The 20,291-nt window shown below is 44.8% G+C and overlaps 2 protein-coding genes across 2 annotated transcripts; one reads left to right on the forward strand and one right to left on the reverse strand.

Annotated features, from left to right (window-relative positions):
* On the reverse strand, positions 278–6,204 carry LOC8072487 (protein ECERIFERUM 1). Its single transcript, XM_002454140.2, has 9 exons — positions 6,035–6,204; positions 4,483–4,939; positions 3,115–3,334; positions 2,596–2,977; positions 2,405–2,512; positions 2,113–2,313; positions 1,912–2,010; positions 875–1,045; positions 278–752 (listed from the first exon to the last, which is right to left on the reverse strand). The coding sequence occupies exons 1-9, from the start codon at positions 6,092–6,094 to the stop codon at positions 591–593; spliced, it is 1,860 nt and encodes a 619-aa protein (XP_002454185.1). The 5' UTR covers positions 6,095–6,204; the 3' UTR covers positions 278–590.
* On the forward strand, positions 9,572–10,822 carry LOC8066153 (auxin-responsive protein SAUR32). Its single transcript, XM_002452425.2, has 2 exons — positions 9,572–10,447; positions 10,549–10,822. The coding sequence occupies exon 1, from the start codon at positions 10,000–10,002 to the stop codon at positions 10,438–10,440; it is 441 nt and encodes a 146-aa protein (XP_002452470.1). The 5' UTR covers positions 9,572–9,999; the 3' UTR covers positions 10,441–10,447; positions 10,549–10,822.

Raw genomic sequence — 20,291 nt, forward strand, 5'->3', positions numbered from 1 at the left:
GCAGGTTTCCTCGCTCAACTGCATCTCTCGGTTCTCGCACTGCATCTCTTTCGTCGGATCAACGACAATCTATCTAGATTGCATCGTGCCTGGATATACAGGTTCTGAAGCAGGAACATACCAGTATGCTCTTTTGGACTATGGATGGATGACTGCGTGTGTACCATTTCCTGAATCCCTGAAAGGCTGAAATAGAAGTCAGCTCTTACCGCCGAGATTAAGATTGCGTATCAAAAATTCCTTACCTGTTTTTCAGCCATTCTTCGGCGGGTTCAAATTCCAAAGGGACAACCCAAACCGTCATTTTATTATAATAATTGTATACGTCACCCACACAGCCATAAAAGTAGTTTCTCACACTTGCATCATACAATGATACAGCATATGTATAATTACTAAGCTTTTGGAATCAAGGTAGGCGTTCATGATGTGCCTCCCCGTCCCTGACGACTCATCAAGACCATAGTTGGCTTTTATACCGGGCAGAATCACGCTGAAACATAGTTTGCCAGCATTGTCGAATGCCCATCTAGAGTTGCAGTGCATACATCTCCTAGCTCCACAAATCCGGGTTTCGAAAGCTCTCAATCTCAAGCTTTAGTCAGAGGAATGAATCCGTGCCTAATAGCAGCTGACCATGCTTTCTCAGTATGCATCATGGCATCCCCACACTCGTGCATGGTCCACCCTTCCAGGGCGTGAAGTATTCCTCCGATGCGCCAAGCGCTCATCACCCTTCTTGGCAGCCAGTTCTGTCAATGAATCAAAGAAAACCATGCTGAAAAGGCTCAGTAAAATATATCCCTATATTACCCCTTTTTTTTTCTCCCCAAATTTAATAAAGTGGATTAACTATATTCGTTATCTTTGTTACCTCGCAGGCATGGATATTCTGCATTGTTTCAGGGATCTTCATTGCTGGAGTGCTCAAGTAAGTGCAATCCTTGCGAATTTTCTTGATGGGGAACTGTGAGATAGGAACGAATATAGCTCCTTGTGGTGCCATCTTCTGTTCTTTATCGTCAATGTTGTCTACTAGCCAAATCTGCAGCAGTTTAAGCAAACACCATAAGTATAAGCTGAACTTCATGACAAAATATTTTTTTCTGAACAAAGTTTTTTTAAAAGGATATCCTTGGTTACTACTATCAAGGCACTCTGTTCCAGTCCTACTTGGTTTCCAAGTAACTTTTTTTGAGCCTGTATTCACATTTCATGAAAAAAGGATAAATTAAATGTTTTCTCTTGTTTATTTCCAACATGATTATCTGTAGCGTTTTAACTGGACATGCTTAATTTTTTTTTTTTTTTTTTTTGCGAGACTGGACATGCTTAATATACCTGTAATGTTTCAGGTCTGCCGAATACTAACGTCTATGAAGGAGCACATATGGAGTATATATCAAACTTAACTGGCTCGGTTCTGCTTGGCAATTAACACCTTTTCTTTAGCACGCTAATTATGTTTATTAGTAAATTCCCATTTTAAAACAAAGTGTTTAAGTATTCACCATCAGTATATGCTATTTCGCACGACAAGGTATTTTCTTTGTTCACTTTTAGAAGAATCCACTAAGGCATTATGCTCCTGTACTACTTAATAGGCTCCAACAGCTGCTTTCAGCCTTTCACCATCATCAAATCTGTACTCACATTTCATGTCAAAGGCTAAGATAAATGCTTTTCTTTGACTTCCTATCTTTACTTCCAGCATCATTTAGAATCTATTAGGTTTGTTAATTGTACATGCTTTATAACTATTTATGTTTCAGACCTGCCTACTAACATCCTTATCAAGTAGCATATAATAAAACATAACTGGATGGGTTCTCTGTTTTTTTCTGGCAATTGATACCTTTTCTTTAATATATAGAAAAATGGGAAATCCCATTGTAAAACAAAAACGTTTACCTGAGGCGTGTGGTTGCTGGAGTGTTTCAAATAGCTTGCTTTGCTATCTGCAATCTGTGACTTAAGCATATCATATTCCTTCTTTGGATTCATGATCACCTGATCCACCAAACAAGTGTAGTCCCATTTTCAGTGAAAAACTGTAACAAAGTAAATACAGGGACAATGCAACAAAAGATATGCACGATGATATAAACATACCTGGACGCCCCTCTCACATAATGCGAAAGCTGTGGCACACGCTATCTTAGAAGGGCCTGCATGAAGAAAAACTTGCTTTGCGTCATGAGGAATGCTTTTAAGCACCACCGCAGTCGCTAAGCCACTTCCATCGACAAGGCGAACTGTTAATTTTGGATACTTCTGCCTAAATAGTTCACCACCACCATTTAGTTGTTTCGCCTGCGCCCAGAAGGTACAAGAATAAGGCCAGACTGCAGTAAGCATCTAGTCTTGTAGTTTCAACAGGAGTTGTAAAGCAATAGTTTCTTGCCTGGTTTAATAGTCCTAGACTGAGCACTTTAACACCTCTTGCATCAGCATCTAATATCGCCTTTTCGATTAAGTCGTTGATCGATTCTCTCTCCCAGCTCAGGCCATACTGCAGGGGAGAAAAAAAAACTGTCAGTAGCTTGCACACCATCAGATAGAAAGAAAACCATATGTAGAGGAGAAGTTGATTACTTGGAAGTTGTATCTTGGTACTGCCCATGTCTGCATCTTCAGCTTCCCTAGTTTGATTCTCTCAACCACAAACGTAGAGGACCCATAAACCCATGCAAGCACCATTGACAGCCACGCCACAGGCCATAGCACCCACATATACCACATGGAGCTGTCAGACGGTCTGGACGCTATGGAGGCGAATCCAATCCGTAGATGATAGGCCGATTGCAGATCGGTCATGTGCGTGAGGTGAACAAGGTCAGGTGTTTCCTCTGTTCCCCTGAGTGAGCTCTCATACAGCTGGTCAGATGACTTGTCCATGGTGTTGTATATGTAGTCGTAGAACGGCATGAACAGCGAGTAGTTTGTGCGGAACTGCGTGTGGTGCAGAGAATGAAACCTGTATGAAATCAGCAACAACAATAAAAAATGTTACATTGTGTTTTGTGAGACGTTAGAAATCAATGAGCCCAAATTTTGTTCTTAATTTTGTGTGTGTGTGTGTTTCATGTAGCAGGATTGGATGATCGCACTTACGATGGCGTGTACATGAGGTACTTGAGAGGAGGGAAGACTTGGAACATCCACTTAGGCACCAGCTCGAAATTGCAGTGCCCCATGTTGTTCATGAAGTCGATGTAGGCGATGTAGACCACAATACCCAGAACAGAGGCATTCCCAATGTAAACAGTCGACAGCATGGGGATCGCAAACAGGACGTAGTAGACCATGTGTTCAGCAAAGGGATGGATCACCGCTGCATTAGGTAAGTGCATTAGTAAGAACCGAGGAGCAATTGTCCACTAAGGCCTTGTTTAGTTCACCCCGAAATTCAAAAGGTTTTCAAGATTCCTCGTCACATCAAATCTTGTGCTACATGCATGAAGCATTAAATATAAACGAAAACAAAAACTAATTGCAGTTTGCCTGTAATTTATGAGACAAATCTTTTGAGCCTAGTTAGTCTATAATTGGACAATAATTGTTAAATACAAATGAAAGTCCTACAGTATCAAAATCCAAAATCTCAATGATCTCAGCTGGGGCAATTTCATCGCTAACATCCTGAAACATGGTGTAATTTTCCGAAAGATGGTTGGTTTTCAATGATCCTCAGGGGCAATTTCATCGCTAAACATCCTGAAACACTGCACGCTGCATGAGTGTAGTCGCTTTCACTTGGCAGTTCGGCCTGTGTTTTCCCGGCCCAATAATTGGGTCCATATTGGAAAGGGTGTCTTAACTCTTGCCGAACAAAAGACATGCCACGGCAGCTTTCTCAGAGCAATCAGCAATCACATGCGCCGTTTTTATTGCACGCAGGACAGTGGAACGGGCCCAGCCCGACCCAGTACATAGACGCGTCAGAGTCGTTGAGAGAGAGTATCAATGTGGTCCTGTACTGTACGTACTACACTGTACCTGTGGCCTGTGGTGTGGTCGCACTGTTGATGGATCAAGGGGGCTTGGACAGACAGGCCCAGCCGCCCAGGACATTTCTGGTTCTGGTGAGTAAATGGGCAAACGGCTCCATCCATGTACTATCATGTATGGATGCATGCAAGGCCCCCCTTCACTTGCCGTGTGAAAAGTGTCGTTGGCTCTGGCTCAAACATTACATGATAGACGATCATGATGTCGAGAGTTTTCTTCAGAGGCCAGAGCGCTCTCTCTCTCTCTCTCTCATCTCATAAATCCTGGCAAGCTAGCAGCGGCACGTAATTAACCAGAGAGTGTTTTGTTACTTGCTTCAGTCAGAGCAGAGCACATACGGATGGATGGATGGATGGATGGATGGATGGATGCGGTAATTAATAATTACGCAGACCTGTTTCACACAGCTAGTACTGTACAGTAGAAAGAAGAGCAATGCATGCATGGCATGACGAGGCGAGGATTACTTACAGGTGATGGGCTCGGTGACGATGGAGGAGTGGTGGTGCGAGTGGTAGCGCGAGTAGAGGAAGTGGTGGTGCAGCGCCCTGTGGAACCAGTAGTAGAGGAACTCGACGGGCCCCGCGTGGAGCAGCGCCATCACGGCGGCGCCGTCCGTCCTCCACGCCGGCAGGTGCCTCGCGCTCGGGATGGCCAGGTAGCCCGCGTAGAAGAGCAGCCCGTTGAGGATGATCTGGTCGTCCCAGCCCCGCTCCCTGTCCACCTGCTCGAACTCGATGCCCCGGTCCACGATCCGGTGCTTGCTCCGCGCCGTCTGGTAGCGCGCCGCGCTGATCCAGATCTGGTTGTGCGCCATCCGCAGCAGCAGCGACGGCAGGATGAGCGCGAACGCCAGGTCGATGTCGCCCCAGCCCCGCGCCACCACCCGCCGCGCCCCGTCCACCACCACGGGACCCATCACCAAGTACTGCACGCAAATGCATCATGAAACCGCGCGCAAACCAACAGCTAGCAGCTGATATTATTATTGTCAGTCAGATTACACTCAGACTCAGAATAGAATTGAAGAAGAGCCTAAGATCATTTTGAGGTTGGCTTTGATGGCGAGGATCATGCATCCTTGAGCGTGAGGAGGACCACGCACTGCATGCACCCCTTGGACTGAGAGCGAAATATGATCATTTCCCATCCCCTGTCGATCTCAGATGATCGGGTTCTGCCGATCTGGTAGTGTAACCATGCCATACGCATGTCTATCCCAAAACGGTCAGGAGAGCGCACACATTTATTTGTACCCAGGATTGTTGGCTTTTGTTATGCGCGTGGCTACATTTATTATACGGAGTATATTTCAGAAGATAAAAAAAAAGGTTGGACTAATTTGTCTCCGACATAAGAACATGAAATGAAATGATCATGAGAACGATCGAAGGTCTTTTTACTTTATTATTTTCTTAATATTTATATAAGAAATTGCCCTTCTTGCCCCCTTCTTTTGTTTTTTTTTTTACTAATAACTTGCTAGTGCATGCATGGTAGCTGCTGCTTTTGCTGAGGCAATAATATAAATACGGAAAAGGTATGAACAGTTCTTTGTTTTTTTTGTGGGAAGTTATTACTACTGTGCAGAAACGTTCTTTATTTTATTACTAATACGGAAAAGCATAAACAGTTCTTTCTTTTAATTTATAATATGGGACTTTATAGTACATGTGATGCACAGGCCAAAAGCTATGGTGAGAAAAAAAACAGTTACATATGCCTGAATAGTGGTAGAATAATCTCAGTTCAATTTTCCCACGCACGCACGCCCGGTGTACACACAGTAACCTCGTAGCTGAAGCTCTCTCAAGCTCACCATCACGCAAACGCAAGCAAGCAAGCAGTAGAGACGACGACGGTCGGTAGTCCTACGTACAGAGCTAGTAGCAACGAAACCGCCGGGAGGATCACACAGCCATGGCGACCGTGCGTTGCTTCCGACGCATCGCATACTAGATGATAGATCTCAACCAAGGAAGAAGATCGACGGTGAAAAAGCACGCATGCCGTACGTACGCACCTTGAAGTTGCCAAGCCTCTGCCATGGCCATTCAGTCAAAGGGCCCGGCCTGGTGGCCATGGCGAGAGCGAGACGCCCAGGAAGCCGCCTCCCTTTGCTGTGCGCGCTAGTAGTGTCCCAGGACCCCAAGACCAAGAGCACCACCTCGCCAAGCGCTCGTCGGTCTTGCTCTACGGCGCCTAGCGTTTTATAACCGCGCAGGCGCAGAGCAGGCTCGGCCGCTGGCGCACGTCTCTTTCCTCTCGTTTTTTTAGCCTTGTTTAGTTCCCGAAAAGTGAAAACTTTTCGGTACTGTAGCACTTTCGTTTGTTTGTGATAAATATTATCTAATTATGGACTAACTATAATCAAAAGATTCGTCTCGTGATTTACAGCTAAACTGTGTAATTAGTTTTTGTTTTCGTCTATATTTAATGTTTCATGCATGTGCCACAATATTTGATGTGACGAAAAATCTTGAAAACTTTTTGGTTTTCGAGGTGAACTAAACAAGGCCTATATGGCCTCCACCTCTGCATGTGTGGGCTCCCGCTCGACTGGCCATGTACAGCGCTTCTACGGACTGCATGCATTGGCTGGCGCCGCATTGATGCGGTAGCGCCTAGCAGGCCATAGCGGCACGCTGCCTGTACAATGTGGTATACTAGGAGTACGATACGACGCGCGCGCGGCGCTGCGGTTACACACAGTACACAAGCGCAATAATGGCGCAACTGCTACCACTAGCAGCCGGCCCCGGTATGCGGAGGCGGCGGCCGGCGTCGACCCGCCCGCGCCCCGCGCCCATGCCCGCGTACGGGTACGGCAGGCTGCGGCGGACGGGGCTTGCATTGCAGGCAGCAACAAAAACGTTTCGGTCCCGAGTGGGTGCCTGGGCGCTCACCCGTCAGGCGTGAACGAGCGAGATTTCCGTGTGGGGATTGGGGTGCGTTGGAGGTTTGGGAGAGGCCGCCGTCCACGACGACGTTTTTCCATTCCGTTGGCTTGGCGCTACTCCCGGCCTCCCCGGTTCCGGCCATGTGGCCTTGTTTAGGGATTTTGACATCATAGAAACTAGGTTTAAAAGATTTGTATCATGATTTATAAGTAAACTGTATAATTAGTTTTTGTTTTTATCTATATTTATTGTTTCATATCTGTGCCACAAGATTCGATGTGACGGATCGAATTTTTTTTTGTTTTTAAGGTGAACTAAACAAATGTGTGTTTCGGGGGAAACAGACGGATGGGGACAACCGGCTGCATGCGTATCAGCGTATGGCAAGACATGTGTGTGGTGTGACCGTGTGAGTATGATTAACAAGACGTCACCTGAGAGCTGCGCCGTATGGGAGTCTTCAACCGCTCTAGAGCTTTCGTTTTCAAACCGAATGCAAAAAAAACAAAAAATTTGGGTCAGGTAACTCGGGTAATATAATTTAATACCCGACCTTAGCCCCGAAGAGGCATTACCCGATGATTCGGGTTCGGTCTAATAGCCGTGCACCGAGTTTCACATAAACTAATAGTTTAGAAAGGATTAGACATACTGTATATATTGCACCTTCAATCGTGTAGCTTCTACTTTCTAGTGCATGTCGCCGCTAGGTGGTGCCAACTTGTCAAGCTGCCTATGTGGGCATGATGGAGATATGGCGCCATGTACAAAGAGGTAGAGAGACGACATAGCCACGCAGGCAATAGTGATAGTTGTGGGTGGCAACGTGCGGTGAGCAAGTGTAGCAGCAGGCAATATTGCAAGGCGGGTGAGTATGGCGGTGATGCTTGATTCGTCAGTCTGTGACTGGGGACGGAGCAGAACTAAAAGACGGAGACAAGAATAGGCCAAGAGAGAGACGTCGCTAGATTTTTTAGACTAGGTAAGCAATAGGACCTGGACAATCAGGTGGGCTGATGGGCCGTAATGAACCTAGTGGCCTGGTGGAGTTGAGGCTATATTGCATTAGGCTTTTTGTCTAAATATCAAGTAGAATGGGTATTTTGGGTATCAGATATTGTTATTCGAACTATCTAAACTAATTTCAGGTATCTTGAGTTACTATATCCGAAGTTATAATCATGTATTTCAGGTTCGAGTAATTCAGGTATGGATATTGGGTATCGGGGTTTTGCGAACTCCTACTGTATGGGTATAAGTATGACGCAGATATGGTGCTAGGTACCGAGGGGTGGAGACATGGCACAATCATGCAGATAGCAACGAGAGGTGAGGGTGGCAGCGTGCGGGGAGGGGGGGCAAGTGTAGTGGCAATACGCGACGAGCAAGTGTGGCAGCAGCATGAGGCGGTTGATCAGTGCGGCAGCTACAATTGATTCGTTAGTGTAGACCAAGGATAGAGCAGAACTAAGAAACAAAGTCTGAAAAGAGGCTAAGAGAGAGATGACATTAGATTTTTTTTCCATATGACCTATTGACTAGGTACGAGCAATAGGACTTTAGATGTTAGGTGGGTTGATAGAGTGTAATGAACCTAGTGGCCTAGTAGGGTTGAGGCTATTGCATTGGGCTTTTATCTAAATATTAGGTAGAATGGGTAGTTTGGGTATTGGTGATTATTACCCAAACTATCTAAGCTAATTTCGGGTATCTAGAGTTACTATCTGAAGTCAAAATCCGCTATTTTGGGTTTGAGTAATTTGAGTATGAGTATTGGGTATCGGGTTTTTGCCAACTCCTATTGCATGGGCAATTGGGCATGACGGATGGCACAAGGTAAAGAGAGGCAGAGAGATGGCACAACCACGTATGTAGCAGCGAGGGGTGAGGGCGGCAGCAGCGCAAGGCGGGTGAGTGCGGCGACGACGCCATACCAAGGACAAAGCAAGAGATAGAGACAAGAAGAGGCTAAGAGGAAGACGCGGCTAGACCTATCAACTACTCCCTCCATCCCAAACTGTAAGTCATTCCAAGAATCTTGGAGAGTCAAACTTTTCTAAGTTTGACCAAATTTATATTATAAAATAATTATTATTATGGTACTAACTAAGTATTATTAGATTCTTTCTTAATTATATTTTCATAGTATACTCACTTTACGTTACAAATCTTAGTATTTTTCTCTATAAATTTAGTCAAACGTGGAAATGCATTGACTCTCCAAGATTCTTGGAATGACTTACAATTTGGGATGGAAGAAGTAGTTAGTTAGAGAGTTGATGTGCCATATTGATCCTAGTGGTTTGGTGGGGGCTGAGGTTATTGTATTAGGTTTTATTTAAATATTAGGTAGAATGAGTTCGACTGACCGACGTCATGGTGCGCGTCGAGTAGGCAACGGCAACGAGGCCAGGATAGGTGGCACTTCCCTTCACCAATGATCTCTCTAGGGAACAAGGGACTAGCAGGGGTCATCCCCCCCCCCCCCCCCCAAACCCAAAAGCATAGTAGATTTATTTAAATACCTTTATAGATATTGGTATTTATAGCAAAGAAATATCAATTCCATTTATTTTTTAAATATAATATTTTTTAAAAATAATGTTTTTTGAAAAGTTATTTAAAAATATAACTATGTATATTTTATCGCACTAAAAAAATATGATTATATTTGTTTGGTCCCTTTTAATCAAATTTGCTGGTTCTGCCTACGAATGATGCATGTTTTTTAGAACGAAACGTGTCAGACAGTGAGATGGAATCCGAGCCCGACGGATCGGCCAGTCCACACCGTCTCCGAGAATCCGCGAGGAGTCGGCACCGAACACTAGCGAACACGACGCGAAGCGGAGAGCGCGCACGTCGACGCACGCAGACACACACCACCGCCAACTCCTCGTCCTCCACGCATAAATCCGGCGGGTCCCTCCGCTCCATCATTCACACGTCTAACCAAATCACACACCGACACGTAGACCTACGACAGGGATCGCGTCGCCGTCGCCGTCGCGCGAGCTGATCCAGACGGACGACGAGGAAGGGACACCCGCGCGAGGCATACGGGGAGGGACCCGACCGAACCCGACCGATGAGGCCGCAGCAGCGTCGCCAGCAGCAGCATCAGGTGCAGGAAGGCGCCCGCGCCCGCCTCCTCGCGGCGACCCCGTCGCGGCACGACGCGCCGGACGACGACGCGGCGCGGACGGCGGCGGTCACCAAGGGGTGCGCGACGTTCTTGGTCGGGGAGGAAGGGGAGGCCCCGCGGCGGGTGGCGGTGCCCGTGGCGCGCCTGGGACACCCGCGGATGCTGGAGCTGCTCGGGGAGGCCAGGGAGGAGTACGGCTTCGCGCACCAGGGCGCCGTCGTCGTCCCGTGCGCCGTCGAGCGGTTCATGCGGGCGGTGGAGGAGGCGTCGGCGGGGAACAGGCACGAGCACCGCCACGGACACCACCACCACCACCACCACCACTTTCGCCTGCCTCACGTTCGCATCGCCCGCTGCTTTAGGCCGTCGCGCGTCCTTGTTTAGGATTCACGTACGAGCGCGAGTAGCTAGCTACATGATTTTCTTTTTGTTTCTCTAGCTTTTTGATTGAAAGTATCATGATTTCTATTTTTTTTCCTTCTTGTAAAGCAGTGACTCTTGGTTTCGTGATCCATATGTGGTGAAGTCGGTTCGCCCAAAGATCACGAGTTGAGCACCAGCCGTGCTAGAAGGAATGTTGCACGCCCGGTCAGATCAGTTTTTAAAACACCATCGATCCATATTCATCCGTCCTGAAATAGTATAGGGTATTTAAGAAATTTTAATACTTTTTTTTTTGAAAAAAACTGAGGTGTCGTGGTGCTTGGATTTATAATTTGTGTAGACCAAGCTTGTTGCTTTAAATTTTTAGAGCATAATATAACTCTCTTGGCCATTCGGTTCTTACTGCATCTACATGATTAATTACATTGTGATAGACTCTATGATAGAGTCTGCATTGTGAGTGCCCTGAGAGCACTCACAATGCAAGACTCTATCATAGAGTCCAAGACAATTAATTACATATTATTTATGGTATTTTTGCTGATGTGGCATCATATTTATTGAAGAAAGAGGTAGAAGAAATAAGACTCCAAGTTTTGCATTGTGGCACTCACAATGCAAATTCTATCATAGAGTCTAAAGTTATTTATTACCTCGAACAATGTAGACTTAGAGTCTAAATAAGACTTGAAGTCTTATTTCTTCTACCTCTTTCTTCAATAAATATGCTGTCACATCAGCAAAATACCATAAATAATATGTAATTAATTGCCTTGGACTTTGTGATAGAGTCTTGCATTGTGAGTGCCCTAAGGTATAGAGGAGGCGTTGGGTGAGTCAGGTAGGGGTGACGCCATGAGGGGTGAATGGGTGGTTGGGTCAGTGGTAGTAGTTTTATACATATTGTTACATAAATGTGTTGTTGAATTGGGCCTTGTTTAGATGTGAAAATTTTTTGGATTTCGCTACTGTAGCACTTTCGTTTGTTTGTAGTAAATATTGTCCAATCATAGACTAATTAGGATCAAAAGATTCGTCTCGCGATTTACAGGCAAACCGTGTGATTAGTTTTTGTTTTCGTTTATATTTAGTATTTCATGCATGTGTCACAAGATTCGATGTGATGAAAAATCTTGAAAACTTTTTGGATTTTGGTCGGAACTAAAAAGACCTTGGTTTACTTCGGCTCTTCTTAGAGACTCGTGGTTGAAATACAAAACTCGCACCACTCGTGATAAGTTGTAACACCCTAAAAATTCTCTTGTTTTAAATAGTTGAATTTGATTTATTGTGTCAATTTTGTGAGCATCAAAATATAGGAAAAATAGATAAATTGGGGAATTAAAATTTAATATAAGCTTAGAAAACATTTTGATGCATTCATGCTGCAGCACATTTATTTTGTGATGTGTGAATTTTTATTATGCAAAAGAAATTTGTTCAAAATTCAATTATGCAAATGCTGTTGAAAACAAGTTGGACAAAAAAAACAACCCATTTATCCTTTTCCCTCCTCTCTTGTTTTCGGCCTGCAGGGCCCAACCCCGCGCTCCCCTCCCCTTCTTTCTTGGGCCGAGGCCCAGCTGACCATCCCTCTCTCTCTCCCGCCGACAGGTGGGGCCACCTTGTCAGCGCCATCCCCTTCCTCTCCCCCAACCGCTCTCTCTCTCTCTTGCCTGGGAGCCGAAACCGCCGGCCGAGCCCCGCTCCCCCCACGTTCGCTCCCACTCTCCACTCCCCGCGCCTCGGCTTCAAGTGGAGAGCACCCGCTCGCCCGAGCGCTCCCTCCCCCATTTTCCCCCTCTCCTCGCCTCCATTTTTCGCCTGCTGCGCGCAACTACCGACGCCGGAGCTCCGCTGCGACCCTACGCGTGAAATCCGTCGTTCCGAGCCATCTTTGCACCGCTTCGCGCTGTGGTGAGCTTCCCCTTCTTCGCCGCTCTCTCCGCGTCCATTTGCCAAGCGAAACGGGGTCCCCTAGCGCCCCGTCCGCGCTCGCCGGAGAGCTCCATGGCCGCCGGCCATGGAGCGAGCCGCTCGGCCCCTTCCCCGGTCGCGATTTAGCCCGAGTCGAGTTCGGCTTCGCCTCCTCTCTCTTCCAGAGCAATTGGTTCGCGAAATGGAGTTCCGCAGCGCCCGGACGCTCAACTCCGGCGAAGCTTTGGCCGGAGGCCATGGCGCGCCGCCGTGAGAGCCCTGTTCCGGCCAGCGGCGCCTCCCCCTCTTCCCCCTGATCTAATCCTGGCCGTCCATCGCGGGATCGATGGCCAGAATCAATTCATACCCCTTCGCGGGTCTTTTTGCTAAAGAGACCCGCGGCTTTCAGTTAATCATGTCCGCAGTCCCTGGCCGGTGGATTTCCTGAATTTTCTGTATTTATTTTAATTCGCTTATACTTTGCAGTATTTACAGTTCTACCACTGCATTGTTTAGCTTATAAAATATTTGTTTTAACTCCGATTTGACCCATTCAAATTGCGTTAGATTCGTAATCAAATTCTCTACATGTTAGTACCACTGTTACTATAGTTTGCAACTTTTTAATTTCAGGGTTAGGTTTAATTAATTAAATGCCTATAGGAAGTCGCTGTAAATTCGTAACCTGATCGTTTTAGTTTCGATTTTCGTGATCTTCGTATCTATGTGATCGTGGCAAAACGTAGGTTCTGTTTTTAAACATTTTTTTGTTTTTGATCTGTTGGTGTACTGTTCTAATTAAAGGATTGTTTGCTTCGTGTATGTCTGTCTCCGATTGTTGTGTGTTGATGATCGATGGTCGAGTCTAGTCGGTGAGCTTTACTTCGGTAATCAAGATCAGAGCCTTGGAAGCAAGTAAGATCAGCAGGACCAGCAGGAGCAATCGGATCAAGGCAAGTATAGCATTTGGGTTTTAATTCTATGACTATGATCTTGTGACTAGATTGATATAAAGCAACAAATGATAATAATGACTTTTTAACAACTTGAGGATTTATTCGTAAGTGATAACCGGGATGAAAGTGCAACCATGAGGGCTATAATGGCTCTGGCTTTAGTCAAGTATGAGTAACTTTTCTAGCTTGTTAGAGGTTACCCGTGTGGCGCAAATGGGGGATAGCAGACCGTGGATCCCCTGCGGGGTAGAATCACATGGACTGACTACCGAAACCAAGCGGCCCTAACTTGTTAGACGAACCTTTGAAAGACTTCATAGTGATCCCTGCCGACCTACCTTGGTAGTGGGATACGAGGCTGATCACCTCAGGCGAAAGGGTAAATCATGACTCATGGGTAAAGATGTACAACCTCTGCAGAGTGTTAAAAACTGGTATACTAGTCGTGCTCACGGTCACGAGCGGCCTTGGGAACTCTTACATTAAGGGTGATGAATCTTGTGTTAAGAAACTCATTCATTATTGTTTAATGCTCTATATTATTTATGTCACATTGATCATGAGATTGTGGGATCTATACAATCTAGTTGTTATACTTGCGGAGTTCGTCATGGACTCACTCTTGCTATCTCCCCCACACCTCAGGAGAAGTATTGGGCTTGTGATCAACCAGTCAGTTGGATCCTGTAGAGTGAGGTTAACACCCGAAGTTTGGAGTTCTCTTCCGTGTTTGCTGCCCAAGGTTGTTTCTAATTTATTATCTACGCTATATAATTTATGCATTGTCCTTTGATATTACCCCTTATTTGTAGCTATATGTGAGGCTTGTCTTCTAAAACTCACATATGGTGTATATCTGATTTTGTCCTTAAAATCGGGTGTTACAAAGTGGTATCAAAGCAATGCTGACTGTAGGACGCAAGCCTAGCTAGAACCGGACGTTTTAGAATGCTTCTATCTCTGCTTACTTCTTGCTTTCACCTTAACCTTGATAATTGCTAGCAAAAAAAATTATGCTTACCTCTGCCCTATTCTATTATAAAACTTTGTCTCTATTCTAAATCCAACCTCCTTGTCTATTTAGATGGCTCATAATGAGGAGACCTTTGGCATGAATGGACAAAAGGACCTCGCTTCGCCACCCATAAAAGCATTTAACAAAGAGAAGCTTCTAGCCATGCAAAAGCAAGTAGTGGAAGGAATGACTCAGAATGGGAACTCTCAGCAGTGCATCTCAGGACCAGTGAAGAGACAAGTAGCAGAAGCTTGGAAAAATATGAGAACTCATGGAGGTGTTGATAGTAGTACATCGGGATATCAGGAATCAATAGATGCATCATGAAAGTAGCCTCACTGAGTTTAAGATATAGGAGTTTGTGCCCTTGTGTAATAAAAACGCTAGCAGCAAAAGTCGAGTTTGTGTGCCTTGTGAACCTTTACTGCTTGGTTGAATTGTCTTTATGTTTATGTTTGATTTGGATCTTTGTAATGAGTGTAATGATCTTGTGAGTTTCTTCACAATTTTATTTAGTTTATATGTCGAAGTCATAAGGATTAATGACATAAATAGTTGGGTTTTGGCTTTTCTCTTGTTACCTTATCCTGCCTTTCTAGAGTATCTCTTCTTTATCAGTTCATATCTTTGGTCTTGGATGACAAAAAAAAATCATAAGAAAATTTTGGATGAAATTGGACTTCAAGATCTTTCTCTGACCTCAAGAATCACCCCCATAGCTATTATGGTTTGGAAGTTACAAAAATCACAAGACGATACAGATGTGCTATCAAGAATCTGGACCAGTTTTGGTTACCTGCTGTTTTGGACAAATATAACTATAGAATTTGGAAAAGTGTTCTACAGAAAGGTTGTAAAGAATTTCCTAAGCTTTCTAATCCTATAAGCTGTGTCCCTATTGGATTAATAGAACAAGAGTTATGTCTATTTTACTGCACTAGTGATTTTCATATCGCGAGGAAAATCAGGATATTTGTTTCTTCCTTGCACATAAGTTCCTTGGGATGTCAAAAGGGTCTCAATGCAAGATAACTTGTCAAGAAAAAGTGCAAGCTACCTTCCTTGTGCCTCCTAGTCGACCTTTCTTAAGGGGGGGTAGTACCTTGATATCACGGGTTGATGCATTTTCAACTCATCTTGAAGTGAGAGTTATCTCTTGAGATATTCTATGATTATGATCATCTCTCCTTCTCGTGCTACTGATGTTGGTCACTTGATGACAGGGAGTGTAGTATCCCATGGATCAGGAGCCCTATATGATGCCTCTTACTGATACGTGGGAAGAGAATGATGATCCTACCCTTGAAGAATGTTATGAGTATGATGAAACTGAGTACTATCAAAGTAATGATACTGAAGAGCAAGTTGGAAGTGAATCAAATCAGAATCCACAACGGCGAAAGAGAAAAAGGAAAAGTCGTAAGAAGCCTACTCATGGAAATAAGGTGCAACGAGACTATATCAATGGAAGACTGAGCAGTGTGGATAGGCATAACATTCATGGAGCTACCAAAGTGGTTGGTGGCTATATTCAAGTAGACTCAGTGCAAGTTTTTGCTCTCTTTGACCCGAGTGCTTCGCATTCTTTCATTTCTGCTGACTTGGTAAAGACGATCGAGTGGGTGAAGTGCCCAACGAGGAAGCCTTTATTAGTTCAAACCCTAGTGGGAGAAATACAAGCAGAGCAGGTGTGCTCAAATATCAATCTGGTCATAAACAAAGAAAACTTCACTGTAAACCTCATTGTGCTAGAGTCACTTGGTATTCCCTTGGTCCTTGGTAATGGATGGTTATGTGCACACAAAGGAGTGATCTATGGTACCCAGTACAAAATGCTTTTAACAGCACCGTCAGGAAAAAGAATTGAGTATCACGGTGGTCCACTCCTACCTGAGGAGACAAATGCATATTAAGTTTCCATGTCTCTTGGAGTTGTAAGCTAGAAGAAAATAGTGGTCAAGATGGACTTTGGTCAATTATGAATAATAGTTATTCAATGGAAATGTTGTTCACGAGATGTGACCTTGAGGTATAAGTGTTTACATTTGGTATGCAAGTTCTGAAGTTGAAAGGGTTATCAAGATATTTTCATGTTTCTCTCAAAGGATCTGAGCCTCTTCCGAATCTCGAGGACGAGATTCATTTTAAGGGGGGTAGAATTGTAACACCCTAAAAATTCTCTTGTTTTAAATAGTTGAATTTGATTTATTGTGTCAATTTTGTGAGCATCAAAATATAGGAAAAATAGATAAATTGGGGAATTAAAATTTAATATAAGCTTAGAAAACATTTTGATGCATTCATGCTGCAGCACATTTATTTTGTGATGTGTGAATTTTTATTATGCAAAAAAAAATTGTTCAAAATTCAATTTTACAAATGCTGTTGAAAACAAGTTGGACAAAAAAAAACAACCCATTTATCCTTTTCCCTCCTCTCTTGTTTTCGGCCTGCAGGGCCCAACCCCGCGCTCCCCTCCCCTTCTTTCTTGGGCCGAGGCCCAGCTGACCATCCCTCTCTCTCTCCCGCCGACAGGTGGGGCCACCTTGTCAGCGCCATCCCCTTCCTCTCCCCCAACCGCTCTCTCTCTCTTGCCTGGGAGCCGAAACCGCCGGCCGAGCCCCGCTCCCCCCACGTTCGCTCCCACTCTCCGCTCCCCGCGCCTCGGCTTCAAGTGGAGAGCACCCGCTCGCCCGAGCGCTCCCTCCCCCATTTTCCCCCTCTCCTCGCCTCCATTTTTCGCCTGCTGCGCGCAACTGCCGACGCCGGAGCTCCGCCGCGACCCTACGCGTGAAATCCGTAGTTCCGAGCTGTCTTTGCACCGCTTCGCGCTGTGGTGAGCTTCCCCTTCTTCGCCGCTCTCTCCGCGTCCATTTGCCAAGCGAAACGGGGTCCCCTAGCGCCCCGTCCGCGCTCGCCGGAGAGCTCCATGGCCGCCGGCCATGGAGCGAGCCGCTCGGCCCCTTCCCCGGTCGCGATTTAGCCCGGGTCGAGTTCGGCTTCGCCTCCTCTCTCTCCCGGAGCAATTGGTTCGCGAAATGGAGTTCCGCAGCACCCGGACGCTCAACTCCGGCGAAGCTGTGGCCGGAGGCCATGGCGCGCCGCCGTGAGAGCCCTGTTCCGGCCAGCGGCGCCTCCCCCTCTTCCCCCTGATCTAATCCTGGCCGTCCATCGCGGGATCGATGGCCAGAATCAATTCATACCCCTTCGCGAGTCTTTTTGCTAAAGAGACCCGCGGCTTTCAGTTAATCATGCCCGCAGTCCCTGGCCGGTGGATTTCCTGAATTTTCTGTATTTATTTTAATTCGCTTATACTTTACAGTATTTACAGTTCTGCCACTGCATTGTTTAGCTTATAAAATATTTGTTTTAACTCCGATTTGACCCATTCAAATTGCGTTAGATTCGTAATTAAATTCTTTACATGTTAGTACCACTGTTACTGTAGTTTGCAACTTTTTAATTTCAGGGTTAGGTTTAATTAATTAAATGCCTATAGTTGATGATCGATGGTCGAGTCTAGTCGGTGAGCTTTACTTCGGTAATCAAGATCAGAGCCTTGGAAGCAAGTAAGATCAGCAGGACCAGCAGGAGCAATCGGATCAAGGCAAGTATAGCATTTGGGTTTTAATTCTATGACTATGATCTTGTGACTAGATTGATATAAAGCAACAAATGATAATAATAACTTTTTAACAACTTGAGGATTTATTCGTAAGTGATAACCGGGATGAAAGTGCAACCATGAGGGCTATAATGGCTCTGGCTTTAGTCAAGTATGAGTAACTTTTCTAGCTTGTTAGAGGTTACCCGTGTGGCGCAAATGGGGGATAGCAGACCGTGGATCCCCTGCGGGGTAGAATCACATGGACTGACTACCGAAACCAAGCGGCTCTAACTTGTTAGACGAACCTTTGAAAGACTTCATAGTGATCCCTGCCGACCTACCTTGGTAGTGGGTTACGAGGCTGATCACCTCAGGCGAAAGGGTAAATCATAACTCATGGGTAAAGATGTACAACCTCTGCAGAGTGTTAAAAACTGGTATACTAGCCGTGCTCACGGTCACGAGCGGCCTTGGGAACTCTTACATTAAGGGTGATGAATCTTGTGTTAAGAAACTCATTGATTATTGTTTAATGCTCTATATTATTTATGTCACATTGATCATGAGATTGTGGGATCTATACAATCTAGTTGTTATACTTGCGGAGTTCGTCATGGACTCACTCTTGCTATCTCCCCCACACCTCAGGAGAAGTATTGGGCTTGTGATCAACCAGACAGTTGGATCCTGTAAAGTGAGGTTAACACCCGAAGTTTGGAGTTCTCTTCCGTGTTTGCTGCCCAAGGTTGTTTCTAATTTATTATCTACGCTATATAATTTATGCATTGTCCTTTAATATTACCCCTTATTTGTAGCTATATGTGAGGCTTGTCTTCTAAAACTCACATATGGTGCATATCTGATTTTGTCCTTAAAATCGGATGTTACATAAGTTTAAAGCCCTCAGATTCGAAATTGTCACATGGCTTAAAATTTGTGGGTCTAAGGCCTTGTTTAGCTCACCCCAAAAACTAAAAAATTTTCAAGACTCTTCGTCACATCGAATCTTACAGCACATGTATAGAGCATTAAATATAAACAAAAACAAAATTAATTGCACAGTTTGCCTATAAATCATGAGATGAATTTTTTGAGCTTACTTAGTCCATAATTAGAAAATAATTGTCAAATAAAAATAAAATTACTACAGTACCAAAAACAAAAAAGTTTTTGGAACTAAACAAGGCCTAATTTAAAACCTTCCCACTACCATCCTTAGGCTATCTCCAACAGGAGAGCCATTTGGGAACCCAAACCCAAAATGGGTCTCCAACACAATACCTATAGCCTCCAACAGAGGACCCATATACCTATAGCCTCCAACAGAGGACCCATACAGAAGACCCACTTTGGGTATCAGGAGAGGCATAACCCAAATTTGGGTATCCTCTCTCCTCGAGACCCATTTGCAGAGAGTGTTGTCTTTTAGGTCTTGTTGTTGGAGAAGACTAAAAATAGGTATGGAACCTTTTACCTGTAGCGCTACCCAAAAGACAAATGGGTATTGTATTTTGGGTGAGGATTGTTGGAGATAGTCTTAGACACAACCTCCTACTATTCTTTATGCTCCACTGTATTTGGCTATCTATACTAAGGTCTTGTTTAGTTCACTCTAAAAATCAAAAACTTTTCAAGATTCCACGTCACATCGAATCTTGGAGCATATGCATGAAGCATTAGATATAGATAAAAACAAAAATTAATTGGACAATTTACCTGTAAATCACAAGATGAATTTTTTAAGACTAGTTAGTTCATGATTAGATAATATTTGTCAAATAAAAATAAAAATACTACAGTACCAAAATTCAAAAAATTTTCGAAACTAAACAAGCCCTAAGAGCATCTCCAATTGTTTGGAAAAACTGACTTGGTAAAATTTGTCATTTGGCAACTTGCTAAACCTTTTGGCAAGTGAATTTTCTTTGTATCTCCAATAGTTTGCTAAATTGGGCTTGGTAAACACAGAAAAATAGGCCCACATATACCTGTCCAACAAAAATTTTTACGATACCTGTCCTGCCGCGAGTCGCGGCGTCCCCGATCGAGACCTCATCGAACATCTGTGGAACCATCGTCCAGATTTATACTCGTACAATATATGATATAGTTATCCATATATTTAAATTTATATTTCATCCATACATACATCCAATCACCAGCAGCAGAACCAGTCGCCAGCAGTAGCAGCACAATCAATCGCCAGCGGCAGCAGAACCATCAATTGCCAGCAGCAGCACAATCGATCGCCAGCAGCAGCAGAACCAATCACCAGCAGCGGAACCATGCAGCAGCATTTCAGCATCATCCGCGCCCGGGATTCCAAGCGACGCCGAGTGCGGATACATCCGCGCGC

The sequence above is a fragment of the Sorghum bicolor genome, chromosome 4 (assembly GCF_000003195.3).
Source record: "Sorghum bicolor cultivar BTx623 chromosome 4, Sorghum_bicolor_NCBIv3, whole genome shotgun sequence".
NCBI classification, from domain to species: Eukaryota; Viridiplantae; Streptophyta; class Magnoliopsida; order Poales; family Poaceae; genus Sorghum; species Sorghum bicolor.

Excerpts from the sequence above, each read along its gene's own strand:
- LOC8072487 (XM_002454140.2), bottom strand. The coding sequence starts at position 6,094 with ATGGCCACCAGGCCGGGCCCTTTGACTGAATGGCCATGGCAGAGGCTT. Across the intron at positions 2,513-2,595 it reads TACCAAGATACAACTTCCAA|TATGGCCTGAGCTGGGAGAG; the intron begins GTAATCAACTTC and ends TCTCCCCTGCAG. Across the intron at positions 2,011-2,112 it reads TATGTGAGAGGGGCGTCCAG|GTGATCATGAATCCAAAGAA; the intron begins GTATGTTTATAT and ends TTGGTGGATCAG.
- LOC8066153 (XM_002452425.2), top strand. The coding sequence starts at position 10,000 with ATGAGGCCGCAGCAGCGTCGCCAGCAGCAGCATCAGGTGCAGGAAGGC.